Consider the following 13449-nt stretch of genomic DNA (forward strand, 5'->3'; position numbering starts at 1 on the left):
GAATTTATTTTGTGGATTGTCTAAAGAAAATAAGATAAAGATTAGGTCAAAGTTTTGAGTTACAGTAGGTTTTTAAAACTAAGTGCTTAATAAGGGGCATCGCACTAATTATGTATGAAAAAGGGTAAAGGCTTCTAGGTTGTGAAATTATCTTAAAAGATCCAAAAGAGGACACCTATTGAAAAATCAAAAAAAGAAAATCAGAAATGGATCAAGCTAGTGTATAAAATAGAATAGGCACAACGTAATTTTAAAAAAAATAATAATAATAAAACACAAAAAAAAAAAAAAACCAAGTGCATTAAACAGAAGATGCACTATATACATCGATTAACCTCCGAACACTTGGCTGAAAGAATTAAATCTTTGACAAGAGATGATTAGCCTAGTTGGGTCCTTGGGGGTGAATCAATAAAAAACATAAAGGAAAATTCTTATTTATTAAAGCGTGAACTTGAACTGGACAAACCTATTCTAACTAGAGAGGGTGAGGACTATGATTATCTGAATTTCAACCTAAGAACAAGTGAAAAATATAAGCTTAGTATGTATTGCAAGAGAGAAGAAAGAAAATATTTGACTATTGTCGGTCGAGAATTAAACCAATCAAACATGTGTCTTCACACACATGTCGAGTTTTGCATTGAATGAGTAAAAGTTAAGTTTAACTTTGTAATTTTGGAGCTATTCTTAGTTTTCATACGGAAGTCTGATCTTGAGACAAACGGCAAGCTATCTAACCAAGTTTTGTCAAGTTAGGCTGTAGTTTTTTTAGGGGAACAAATATTCAAGTTTGGAGGTGTGTGATAAGTTTTTTAGGCTGTGAAATTGAAGCATTTGTTGATTAATTTAATGAATAATGGCTTAATTTAACTTGAATTGTATTTATTAGAAACAATCGATGAAAAAAAGGCATAGTTAGAGAAAAATGAAAAAAGGGGACTAAATTGCTAGAAAGCTAAAATTGATGGACTAAATTTCAAATAATTAAAAGCCAACTGAAGAATGAATATTCGAGAGTGTTAGGATTCAATTGGGCACGAATAGAAATCAGGGGAACGAAAAACAATTGAAAAGGACCAAAATTGGACGAGAATGAAACTTTAGGGACCAAAGCCACAAGTCAGGCACATCTGTAACTCCCTCCCTACACGGCCAAAAGCCAAAAGGCTCCTTAGAGATGTACACCTCACTTAAGCCTAGATGCATGCCTAATTCAACTTCGAGGCAAAAATTCTGTTTCCTTTTTCTTATTTTGGAAAGATTTGGAATGTAATCTTTTACATTCTATAAGATCTGGGGGCCATCCAGAACATCGGGAATAATTGTTTTACCATTGAATTGAGGGTAGCAAGAGGCAAAAAAAGATAATTCACAACGAGATTTGAAGTTCCAATGCTCGGATTGAAGTTTGAAGTGAATTTATTGATATTCAAGCTCTTCATCTAGTTCTTTACTTCGGGTGATGCTGTTTTTAAATCTTTGGATTAATGATGAAACCGTTTAATATTTTTAATTCAAAACTTATCTATTTTAGTTATTTCTTGTGTTGTGATTATATATGCATGCTGCCTGCAATATTGATCAATTACACATTAATGTTTCAAGCAGCCTGCCTGTCTTGTAGCTTGAATTATGGTAACAGCAACGCCTGATTTGTCCAGCTGTGAAGGCAGCCTGCTTGTCAAGGTCTTCAAGGCAGCCTGTTTCGTCCAGCATGATGCATTAAATTTCAGCTGCCAACTTGTTTGAAAGTTAATTAGGTGGCAGCTTCCGGTTGTCCTCGAGGATTTTGCTTATTGTCAATTGTTTGATATTTCGTGTCCTTGACTTGCCAAGTTTGTAACGTCTTGATTTATATTCCGTCACTTGGTTCAAAATCACTAGATCATTTGATCATATTCGTACTCATTATATATTACTTGTTAATGATCCCGTACACTTGTGAAATTTTCTCAAACAACATAGATTTCTCACTAAGATGCATTTTCTATATATGCGCACGTGTAAACGAGGTAGTCTACCAACTAAGCTATAGCCCTTAGTGTTTGTGATACAATTTTTATCATGTAGATAATTTCTTTTCAAGATGAATATTCTATGACCCAACATCCTCAATTTTTGAGTGATACTACTTGTATTAGAATTGCTCATAAGTAATGTGATATTTATAATCCATCGATGGTATGGGTAAAACATTTGTTTTCTTCACATTTACAAAAATTTATTAACCAATGTCTATTATAAAAAAATAAAAAAATAAAAAATTGATTTTCAAATTATAAAAATAAAATCAATATGAATTTCATCATACGGTTAATTGAAACAAGAAAATATTAGTTGTATTGATAAGAAGTCGAGTCGAGAAAGTCAATGAGATAGATAGATTAGTATTTGAAATTGAAATGCTTTGTGCCTTTGTCAAGTAGAGATTATGTGGTTTTGGATTTAGAACTAGGACATGGGCCACATTAGTTTTTTTATTTTTTTATTATTATTATTATTTTTACATAGGATGCTTTTTTGGACATTGACTGTATTGTATCCATCCATATCTCAGTTGTTGCTGAATTCCCCTTTGGTTGACTTTTCCCACTCTTAGCTGCTTCAAATGAAGTGAACGGCTCTTTATTAGAGCAAACATGCTGTGTAGATTCGCAATGTGACTTGATAATTGAGTCAACAGTTTGTTTTTCTGTAACCATATCCATACTGGTTAATTTGGTTACCATTTTCTGAAAACAACTATTAATCCCAGTGCAAACAAAATAAACTGATTTTTATCGGTTTTATTTTTGCATCATTTTAAGAGTTTTAGCAAAATTATAATAGAATATAATATATTAGAGAAATGACAAACAAAAATAAAAATTGAAAAAAAAAATAAAATCACAACCAAATAAGATAACAGAATAACAAATTGATGCCTGTGAAAACACAATGTATATCCTTAAAATAGATTCACCATCTCACTAAAAGTGCTTGACGTTTTGCTGACTCCCCATACAATTGACAAACCAATACTGATTTTATTTGAACACTGTCATCAAGACTTGGATATGGACACATGAAACGAATAAGGAACATATTTTGGAATAAAGAAATTTGTGTTTGGAACAGAAGAAAATGACCACTCTTAAAGTCTCTAATGAGTGACTTATTATGCCATTAATTTATCATTAATCTAACAAATAACACCCGTGTTAACATAGGCAACAAACCATAGGAGTTTTGGGAGCTGAAAACTATGGAAGGGTAGTTGAAAATAAATAAAAATAAAGGAAAACATGGATCCTACTGAGAGACCAAATTTCAGTTCAATTGCCTTCTCTTTTTCCCTATATGAGACAAACTATAATTTTGCTTTCCTTCTAACAACCACTTCCAATCAGTATAAATTGACCTTCAATTTATCATTCACACGAGCATCATTTTGACAAAGTAAATATATGATTTCAATTTTTTCGCAGAGGAAAACTTTGATCTTCCAAAGAATTGAAATGAATCCCACTCAAAAATAAAATTAAATAAAATAAAAATCATTTTCCAACAAGCAATACAGCGATAATGTGATTTAATACTGGAAAGAGGAGAGCGGGAATGTGGTGGGTTGCACAGAGAAGTTGTGGTGGGGATGGATTGTAGCATGAAAATACCTGCACGTACATGTTTTATCTTCACAGGGGCCTTCCAGGCCTCTCATTGTTTGGGGGGTGGGCCCCACATGTATTTAAAAAAAAGTTTTGGCCCCACTTGTTTTTTACCTAGCAGGGACTTGTGAAACAGGTCCTGTATTATTGACCAACATACTCTTCATTCACTTTTATTTTTCTTTTTTTTCTTTTCTTTTCTCCTTTCTTCTTTTTAAGGAAGTCTGTTCCATATTTCTTGTTAAGGTAGTTACATTGTCATGCCATTGCACCACTTCTTAATCGTATTAAAAATTATTCTTTGCTTATTATCATACTCAAGTCCTAAACCTTTTTTCATCACATTTTATTATTAACCTTTAATTAATTAGCCCATTTTGTCCTCATAACATATTTTTCTCAAAAAGTCCGTTAAATGGTGTAAAAATAAGTTATCTGCCTCTCATAATTTTAAATAAGAAAAGAAACAACAAATGCAAAAATTAAAGCAAACTATTAGAATACTCTATATAAACAATTTTCAAAGACAAAATGTGCTAATTAACGAAAGATTAAGAATAGGATTGCAATAAAATAATGTAGGGACCTAAGTGTGCCAGTATGAAAACATTAAGGGCTTGACTACAATTAATAAGTGGTGCAACGAAAGAAAACTGTTGTTTCAACATAAATTATCCATGGTAAAATGAAGTACTGTGTTAGGGACATTATAATCCTCTACGCTGACTTTATTTATTCCACATAAAATATTATTCTGAGACTTTATTTATTTAACATAAAATATTATTTTGAAAGTCTCGTTTCTTATTCTGACTTTATTTATTTAAAGTAAAATATTGGGATGCTTGATTCAGATTGAATATAGTCCACTAAAACATTATCACCAACGAATGGTATATGTTGCACTCTTATCCAAATGACCCAGTCACTTGCTAAAGACTCTGGACCGCATGTTCATCAAATAAGGTTCTATAAACAATTAAGGTCATTTGCTATGCACATTCCAAGTTTGTACAACAAAGGGACCACCTCATATGTACCATATTCAAATGTACAAATCCATCTAACTTGACATAAAATAAATCCACAATTAAGAATAGTGATTGATGTTTTCTTGTGAATTCAATTTTCTTTTCTTAGTCATTGGATTTCAACGAAGTACGTGAATTTGGTAAAGGAAGCCATCTAAAATTTGATTTTACTAGACTATTCTAAATAATAACTGATCAAATTAACATAATGGAACTGAGTGACAATGAATGAAATTCACAATATTGTTTTGAATTTATAGTCAATGAACATCTGAACAGCATGAGACTGAACATAGAGAACTTGGCCAGAAAGAAAAAGTTTTGAAGAAAATCGCATTCATTAAGGAAGGAAATTGGGTTGTAGTCATATTGATCCTCTTATTCTATTATTTTGACAATTTTCGAGCACCTTGTAGTATTTTCAGGCTTACGAATAGTCTACTATATCCCCATAATTTTGTTTTTCCATGGGTAGAGTCACCATTTCCAAGATAATAACCCCTCAATATAAATAGATCGAATATCTTACTATTACAGAAGGTAGGTCAAATCAATGTCAATACAAAATTAGTCTAAACAATTTCCATTATTTCAAAGCCCCATTACATATACACACATAAACACAGCACATTGACATAATTATTAAAGATAATACATGAAATCGAAAATCACCTGCAAAAGCAAAAGCTCTAAGTTAGTTTACCTTCAAGAATCTAATGAATACAAACTTTAACTTTAATAATAATTTAAGAAAGGGAAGTTTGTGTTATTCAACAATCTATTAAACTTTATAGGGGTAGATATGTGTCACTCAAATTCAAAATATGGGAGGCTTGTGTATTTAAAACGATTGGGGTTTCATGGGAGATATCAATTATTCAAACTTGAAATAAGAAAGGTTTTAGTAATTTTTGAACCCAGATGATGTCTCTAAACTTGTTGAAAACCTAAGGGGAGGTCTCAAATTTGCCCTAATTGTACGACAATTGTTCTTGACACGCAACTTGCTCTAAGAGTGCGTTGTTAGGGATGGCATCAGTGTTGGGTGAAAAGATGCAATAAAAAGAAAATAATAATATAAACTATTGTATTATTATTTAATTTTATCAGGAAACTACAATGTCATATTACAAAGAGTAATAGATATGCATGAGTTTCAAGAATAAATGTAACAATTTCACATGAACTTGCAAGCCAATCTCGCGAAACAAACATGCATAGCAAACCTAAATTAAAACAAGAAGAAAACATCTTTGCCTAGAAAAACCATAGTTGCAGTAATGCATGAAATATACAAAATACATAAAAACAATTCATTTCTTTACTTACCCAGACATCACACATGAGAAGGTGGTAGGTGCACTAGCATATCAGAAACAGTATACATAGTTGGGCGATGTTGTGGATTGGAGTGCAGGCATTCAATTGCAAGTTTAACAACAGACATCAAAATCACCTCTTCTTCTCGAGTGGGATAAAGAATGCGTGGATCCAACAAATCTTCCATCCGTAAATCTCCATTTGATGGAGGTGTTACATATTGAATGTATTCACCAGGATGCTTTCCTTTGATCACTTCCAATGCTAACACTCCAAAGCTATACACATCACACTTTTTAGTAACCTTCATTGCGTATGCAAGTTCTGCCCAAAAAAAAGGGAAAGAATACAATCAAAATCATGTATATATATTCCGTGAATAAAATTTTGGAAAAAAAAATTACCTGGAGCGAAATAACCATATGTGCCTGCAAGAGTGCTGAAATTCGATGAATCGCATTTTAGAAACTTAGCAGTGCCAAAATCTGAAACATGAGCCTCGTACTGTGAATCAAGCAAAATGTTGTTGCTGGATATGTCTCGATGAACGATTGGAGGAGAACAACTATGATGCATGTAAGACAAAGCATGAGCCACGCCCTTCAGGATATTAACCCTTTTACGTACGCCAATCCAATTTATTGGCTTCTTCATCCATGCTTAGATTTTTCGCTAAACTACCTCTATCAAGGTATTCATAGACCAAAAGTGAGCTTTGATCATTTGAGCAGAAGCCATAAAGTTTCACAATGTTCCGGTGCTTGATTTCTGTCAATGCTTTTATTTCACTTAGGAAAGCTTCAAAGTTTGCAATTTCAGATGATAAATGAAGTCTTTTGACTACCACTGTAACCATTTCAGATGAGGAATGAAGTCTTTTCCCTTCTATTGTCTTTTCTGATGAAAGTTGTGCCTTGTAAACCTTTCCAAATCCTCCCTCTCCAATACAAAAAATTGGATCAAATCCATTTGTGGCCTCAAAGATGTCTTTATAAGTGAGTTTTCCATTGAGTACAATGAGCAAATCATCATCTGCTTTCATTGGATTATTCTTTCTGCATTTATACAGAATGAGGATCCCAATGGATGCAAATAGAAGTAAAGCATAAATAAGAGGGGTTGCAATTGTCAAAACGAGTCTGTGCTCATTCCACGTCTTCTTGTTTTTGACTCCGGAAAGGCTTTTACATGGTTGTAATCCTACAATATTGCCACACAATCCTTTGTTCCCTTGTAGTTGTTCTATGGAGACATTTCGAAAGGCTCTGCCGCTAGGAACTGGACCCTCCAACTGATTATAAGATATATCAATGTCCATTGAGCCTGGCATTTCTTCAAAACTCTTAGGAATGAGTCCCAAGAGGTGATTGTGGGAGAGGTTTAATAGTTCCAGGCTTGTCAAAAATCGTAGTTCAGATGGTATTTCACCGATGAGTAGATTATTACTCATATCCAACTCAGACACATGGATCAACTTACCAAGCTGATGAGGGATTCTCTGGCTTAAATAGTTGAAGCTCAAATTCAAGTAATGCAACTGCTTAGAGTTCGCTAAATTTCCAGGTATCTGACCTGTCAGTCCATTTCTAGAAAGGTCAAGGTTTTCTAGATATGAAAGCGATCCCAATTCTTCAGGTATACCTCCAAAATGTTGGTTATCCTCTAAATATAGATTTAGAATTAAAGTTAACTTTCCAATTTCCTTCGAGATCTTCCCACGCAACTTGTTTGAAGAAAGATCGAGTACTTGCAGTTGACTTAAACTTCCAAATTCTCGAGGAATGCTCCCTGTAAGGTTATTCTTTGCAATTTTCAAAGCTTGAAGTTGTTTGTTGCCACCCCAGACGTTTGAGAGTTCACCATAGAAATTATTGCTACTTAGGTCCATAAAGGTCAAATTTGGATATACACCAAATTCTTCAGAAATATTTCCAGAAAGCTGGTTGTGATCAAGCCGAAATCTAACTAAACTGGAGAATTTTCTCAAGCTTTCAGGGATTGGACCTGAAAGTCTATTGAAGCTCATAATAAATATTTTTAATACTCTTCCACCACATAACTCTGGCAAATCACCTGAAAAACGATTAGAGAACATAGATACATTGACCAGTTTCTTCAATTTCCCTAGTTCACTTGGAATGGAACCAGAGAGTTGGTTTTGAGATAGACCAAAAAGTTTTAAATGGCTGAGATTCCCGAATGAAGCTGGGATTTGACCTGTGAGATTATTTGTGGCCAATTCCAACTCTTGGAGTGATGTCAACTTTCCCAACTCAAGAGGAATGGGACCAGAAAGTTGATTAATACGGAGATACAGAAATCTTAAACTAGTTAATTCGCTCAACGAAGATGGAATTTGACCCGTAAGATGATTCATGCTCAAATCCAAGTCTTGGAGCGATGCCAACTTTCCCAACTCAGGAGGAATGGGACTAGAAAGTTGATTAGTATGGAGATACAGAGTCCTTAAACTAGCTAATCTGCTCAATGAAGCTGGAATTTGACCCGTGAGATGATTCGAGCTCAATTTCAAGCCTTGGAGCGATGTCAACTTCCCCAACTCTGGAGGAATGGGACCAGAAAGTTGAGTAGCATAGAGATACAGATTTCTTAAACAAGTTAGTCTGCTCAACGAAGCTGGAATTTGACCCGTAAGATGATTCCTGCACAATTGCAAGTTCTGGAGCGATGTCAACTTTCCCAACTCAGGAGGAATGGGACCAGAAAGTTGATTAGTATGGAGAAACAAAGTTCTTAAACAAGTTAATCTGCTCAATGAAGCTGGAATTTGACCCGTGAGATGATTTGTGCTCAATTCCAAGTCCTGGAGCGATGTCAACTTTCCCAACTCAGGAGGAATGGGACCAGAAAGTTGATTAGTATGGAGAAACAAAGTTCTTAAACAAGTTAATCTGCTCAATGAAGCTGGAATTTGACCCATGAGATGATTTTTGCTCAATTCCAAAGTCCTGGAGCGATGTCAACTTTCCCAACTCAGGAGGAATGGGACCAGAAAGTTGATTATTATAGAGATGCATAGTTCTTATACTAGTTAATCTACTCAATAAAGCTGGAATTTGACCTGTGAGATGATTCTTGCTCAATGCAAGGTCCTGCAGCATAGTCAACTTTCCCAACTCAGGAGGAATGGGACCAGAAAGTTGATTAGTATGGAGATACAGAGTTCTTAAACTAGTTAATCCACTCAACAAAGCTGGAATTTGACCCGTTAGATGATTCTTGCATAATACAAGGTCCTGCAGCGTAGTCAACTTCCCCAACTCAGGAGGAATGGGACCCGAAAGTTGATTAATATGGAGATACAGAGTTCTTAAACTAGTTAATCCACTCAACAAAGCTGGAATTTGACCCGTTAGATGATTCTTGCTCAATGCAAGGTCCTGCAGCGTAGTCAACTTCCCCAACTCAGGAGGAATGGGACCAGAATGTTGATTAATATGGAGATACAGAGTTCTTAAACTAGTTAATCCACTCAACGAAGCTGGAATTTGACCTGTAAACTGATTGGTTGATAAATCAAGATAGTTGAGTTTTGAGAGCTTTCCTATTTGTGCTGGGATAGTTCCTATAAGCTGATTGGTTGATAAACCAAGATAGACAAGTTTGGAGAATTTACCAATTTGAGGTGGAATGATGCCAAAGAGGCGGTTGAGTGAGAGATCTATATAAGCAAGATTTGGGAAAGATGAGAACGGGAACTCATAGAAGAAGGCTTGAATGCTTGCATTTGTGAGGTTCAGCCTATTGACACTTCCGTTGATACAAGAAACTCCAAACCAATTGCATGGACTGGAACTTGATTTTGGACCGCTAGAAAGATTGGCGGAATCCTTAGTATCAAGATTCCATGATTTTAGTATCAAGTTGTTATGATTTATAAAACTGGCTTTCCATTTCAGCAAAGCATTAGCTTCAGCAAAAGAAGTAGAAGCTACAGCTTCAATAAAGATAAGGAAGAAGAAAAGTGCGAAACTATAGTATTTTATCATGGTTGTGCTAGGATTTCTGGATAAATTATCATGCCATGAAAGTTCAATTTATAGATTCATAATTTGTTGGGGGGGAGGGGGGGAGGAGGCAGGAACTTTAAGATTTTTACTATGCTAATGACTTCATAAGTCAAGATTTGTCTTTTAGAGTAAATATCATTCTTCATTATCAATCATTGCTGGTAATTAACTCAGATTCCAGTATCCAGTTCAGACGACCTTGACAAAATAAACTTTACTTAAATCACCGTACTATAAATCACGTCGTACTATTAAAGAAAAACCTGTGGTTATAACTTTCTGAAAATATTTATATGAATCTTGTACAAAATATATATGGGTTTTAATTATTACATTTGCTGCGTAAAGAACACATAGATTGAAATTTTCGTATCTTGGATACAAATTATAACAGACAAAGTTCAGGGAAAAAGAGAAAAATAAACTTTTATTGATAATTATCTATACAAATTACATACTACAGAAAAAGAAAAAAAGTAGATCTAGTTACATTGATCACTTAGTTCAGAATTACAAATTCAATAATATGTAAATATTGCTATACGAAAATAAAGGTAGAACAGAAAAATATCCTATGCCCAAAGTAAGTTATTGATTTCATGAATTTGATTGTTTTTCTCACTCTAACTTTTTCATTTAATTTAATTTTAACACATAATTAAATGTGTGTAAATATTTAACGAGGTTCACCATCCATTAAAGTTTTTGTCGATATATGTGATCTCACTTTTTTTTTTTTTTGATAATTCAAGTGTCTAAATTTCGTTCGACTAATTTTGAGGAGTGGCGACCTTCTTCCTTGGTTTACCACCTGTGCAAATCGGATGGAGCCACAAGTCAATTAATCAAAAGTCAAACGTTTAACTTTAATTGGACCAATTTAATAAAGGGTAAAGTGATCTTTCAATGTTTGATAAGAGGTCGACGTGGATGAGAATATCCATACATATAAAGCAAGGATAATAGCGAAAGGTTACGAATAAAGATGAGGTGTTGACTTTGATAAAACTTTTTCACCTGTAGTCATGTTGAAATCCATTTGGATTTTGCTTGCAATAGCTGCATACCATAACGATAAGTTGTGGCAAAATAATGTCAAAATTGTGTTCCTTAATATGAATTTAAAAGAGAAAGTGTACATGACATGGCTTGAAAGTTTTGAATTCAAATATATTTACAAGGTATGTAAGCTTGATTAATTCTTATATAGATTGAACCAAGTCTCTTGGAGTTGAAATCTTTGATTTGATGGAAAATCAAAAGGTTTAATTTTATAATAAATGAAGATGAACTGTGTGTTCACAATATGATAGTGGGGGCATTGTCGCATTCCTGATATTATATGTATAAGACATATTATTAATAGAAAACGACATTTCTACGTTTCAATCATTGAAATTGCGGTTGGAGAAGCAACTTGATTTATAGAGATAGATCTAGAAGATTGCTTAACTAATCTCAATCTACATACAGGATTTGGTACTATATCCCGCAAGTAGAAAAATAAATAAAATTCAAAAATAATACAATCTTCGTCCTGTCCCAATTGGAGATAGACATGTGATCCAAAATGGATTGAGACTAGTTGTATACAAAATTTAGGACAATGCATGCCCATAAGTGGGCCCTTTTGTATCTTTTTCAACGATGAGTGACTCGATTGATACCACTAATTATTTCGGCTGTTTTATTGATTATTTATAAGCAGCATTTTCTTCCCCATTTCTTTTCGCCTCTAATTATTATTAACGATTGGACTTACTACTTATTAAAAAGTAACTTGAATATAAATTATAAGTGAAAAATTTATATCAACAGAGGATAATTAACCTAACAAGTAACAATGACTTGGTCTTCCTGTCATTAAACAGATTGAAGATATTTCTTCATAAAATATTTCTCCTCAAATGACCAAAATGAATCTACCATGATGTTTAGGCTCCATTTTTATTCAAAACGCATTTTTCCCTCTTCTTTTCAAATGACCAAAATAAATCTAACATCATTTTTGGGCTCCATTTTATTCAAAACGCATTTTTCTCTCTTATTTTCAAGCACACGCTCTTCAATAAAATAATATTGTACGTAAATCTAAATCTTTACATATTTTTAACCACATATTCTTCAAAAATTACTATTCCGTATTACATTTTTCCCAAAAATTAACTTAAATGGGGCCCTAATTGGAAATGTATTTCAAAAGCCATTCCACCGAGTGAACAATTTTGTCTAACTTTTGATTATACTAAAAAGAAGAAGAAAGTAAGTGTAAAGTGGAATAAAGATTGAGAATCAAACATAAATAGTCGATATAGTACAATTTAAAATAGTCATGAATTTGTTAATTTTCCACACGGCGTTGATATAATTAATTAACTAGTAGAAGTGGAAAAGTAGTTCATTTACTTTCTTCATGTGATTAAACAACTTACCTTTCTCTGTGTAATATTTCTATTCGAATGGTCAAAATGAATCTAAGTGGAAATGCCTTTTCTATTACATATTTTGAAAATAATAAGTGAGACCTTTAATACAACTTCAACAACCCACTTTATATTTATTGCCACCAATATACTTCATTGCTCCATCGTATTATAGACGCACATCAATTAATTAAAGTTTTTGATAAGGTTGTGATAGAAAAAATATAAAAAATGTTTCAAAAGTATAGCTTTTATGTCATTTTCTTACTTCCATATTAATAAATAGACAAATTACTTAAAATGTGATGGAGCAAAAATGGAAAAAGAAAAGAAAAAATCGTAGAAATCGTAGTCACCATCGTATTCATTCATTAATTATGTCTTTCCACTTCTTCTCTTATTTAACTTACTTTCTCACTTTTATTTTATCGTTCTCCCTCATTTTTCTTTATAAACCAAATAGTTTCATAGAAAGTTGCAAAAAATTGAATAGTACTAAAAGTGCAATAAAATAGCAAATTTTGACTCCCTACATTAAGAAATTCAAATTTGCTCTTTATTTTTAATTTTAAATACAGAGAATTCATTTACAGTTCTAGAAAATTTACTTTTAATGGCAATAATTTCCATTGTGAATGTCAAAATTTTATCGTGGAATATAATCAAAGGCCCAAAAAATTGTCACAAGATAGTCGTAAAGGCCCATTATAAAATGTACTTATCAACAAAATGTATGTTTGTCATTGAACATAAACATTCAACATACAACAACAAAATTAAAAAAATAATAATGAATAAATAATAAAAATTGTTGTCCATATTCTTCAAATTTTGTTGTTACTTTTCATTTAAACGACAAGAATGTGGTTGATGATTGCCAATAACAAAACTTCAGTTCTTAAAACCGAATATTTTTTTAATAAAGTCCTTTAAAATATATATTATTAACATCAACAATTTGTAATTAATTTTGTTATTAAATTTAGTTTTGTTT

The 13449-nt window shown here is 32.9% G+C and overlaps 1 protein-coding gene and 1 pseudogene across 1 annotated transcript; both read right to left on the reverse strand.

Moving 5' to 3' along the window:
* Positions 1 to 5237: 5237 nt before the first annotated feature.
* Positions 5238 to 8463, reverse strand: LOC111399449 (annotated as a pseudogene).
* A 414-nt stretch (positions 8464 to 8877) lies between these two features.
* On the reverse strand, positions 8878 to 10020 carry LOC111399832 (probable leucine-rich repeat receptor-like protein kinase At1g35710). Its single transcript, XM_023027324.1, has one exon. The coding sequence runs from the start codon at positions 10009 to 10011 to the stop codon at positions 8878 to 8880; it is 1134 nt and encodes a 377-aa protein (XP_022883092.1). The 5' UTR covers positions 10012 to 10020.
* Positions 10021 to 13449: the final 3429 nt, after the last annotated feature.

The sequence above is a fragment of the Olea europaea genome, chromosome 9 (assembly GCF_002742605.1).
Source record: "Olea europaea var. sylvestris chromosome 9, O_europaea_v1, whole genome shotgun sequence".
Classification (NCBI taxonomy): domain Eukaryota; kingdom Viridiplantae; phylum Streptophyta; class Magnoliopsida; order Lamiales; family Oleaceae; genus Olea; species Olea europaea.

Excerpts from the sequence above, each read along its gene's own strand:
- LOC111399832 (XM_023027324.1), bottom strand. The coding sequence starts at position 10,011 with ATGATAAAATACTATAGTTTCGCACTTTTCTTCTTCCTTATCTTTATT.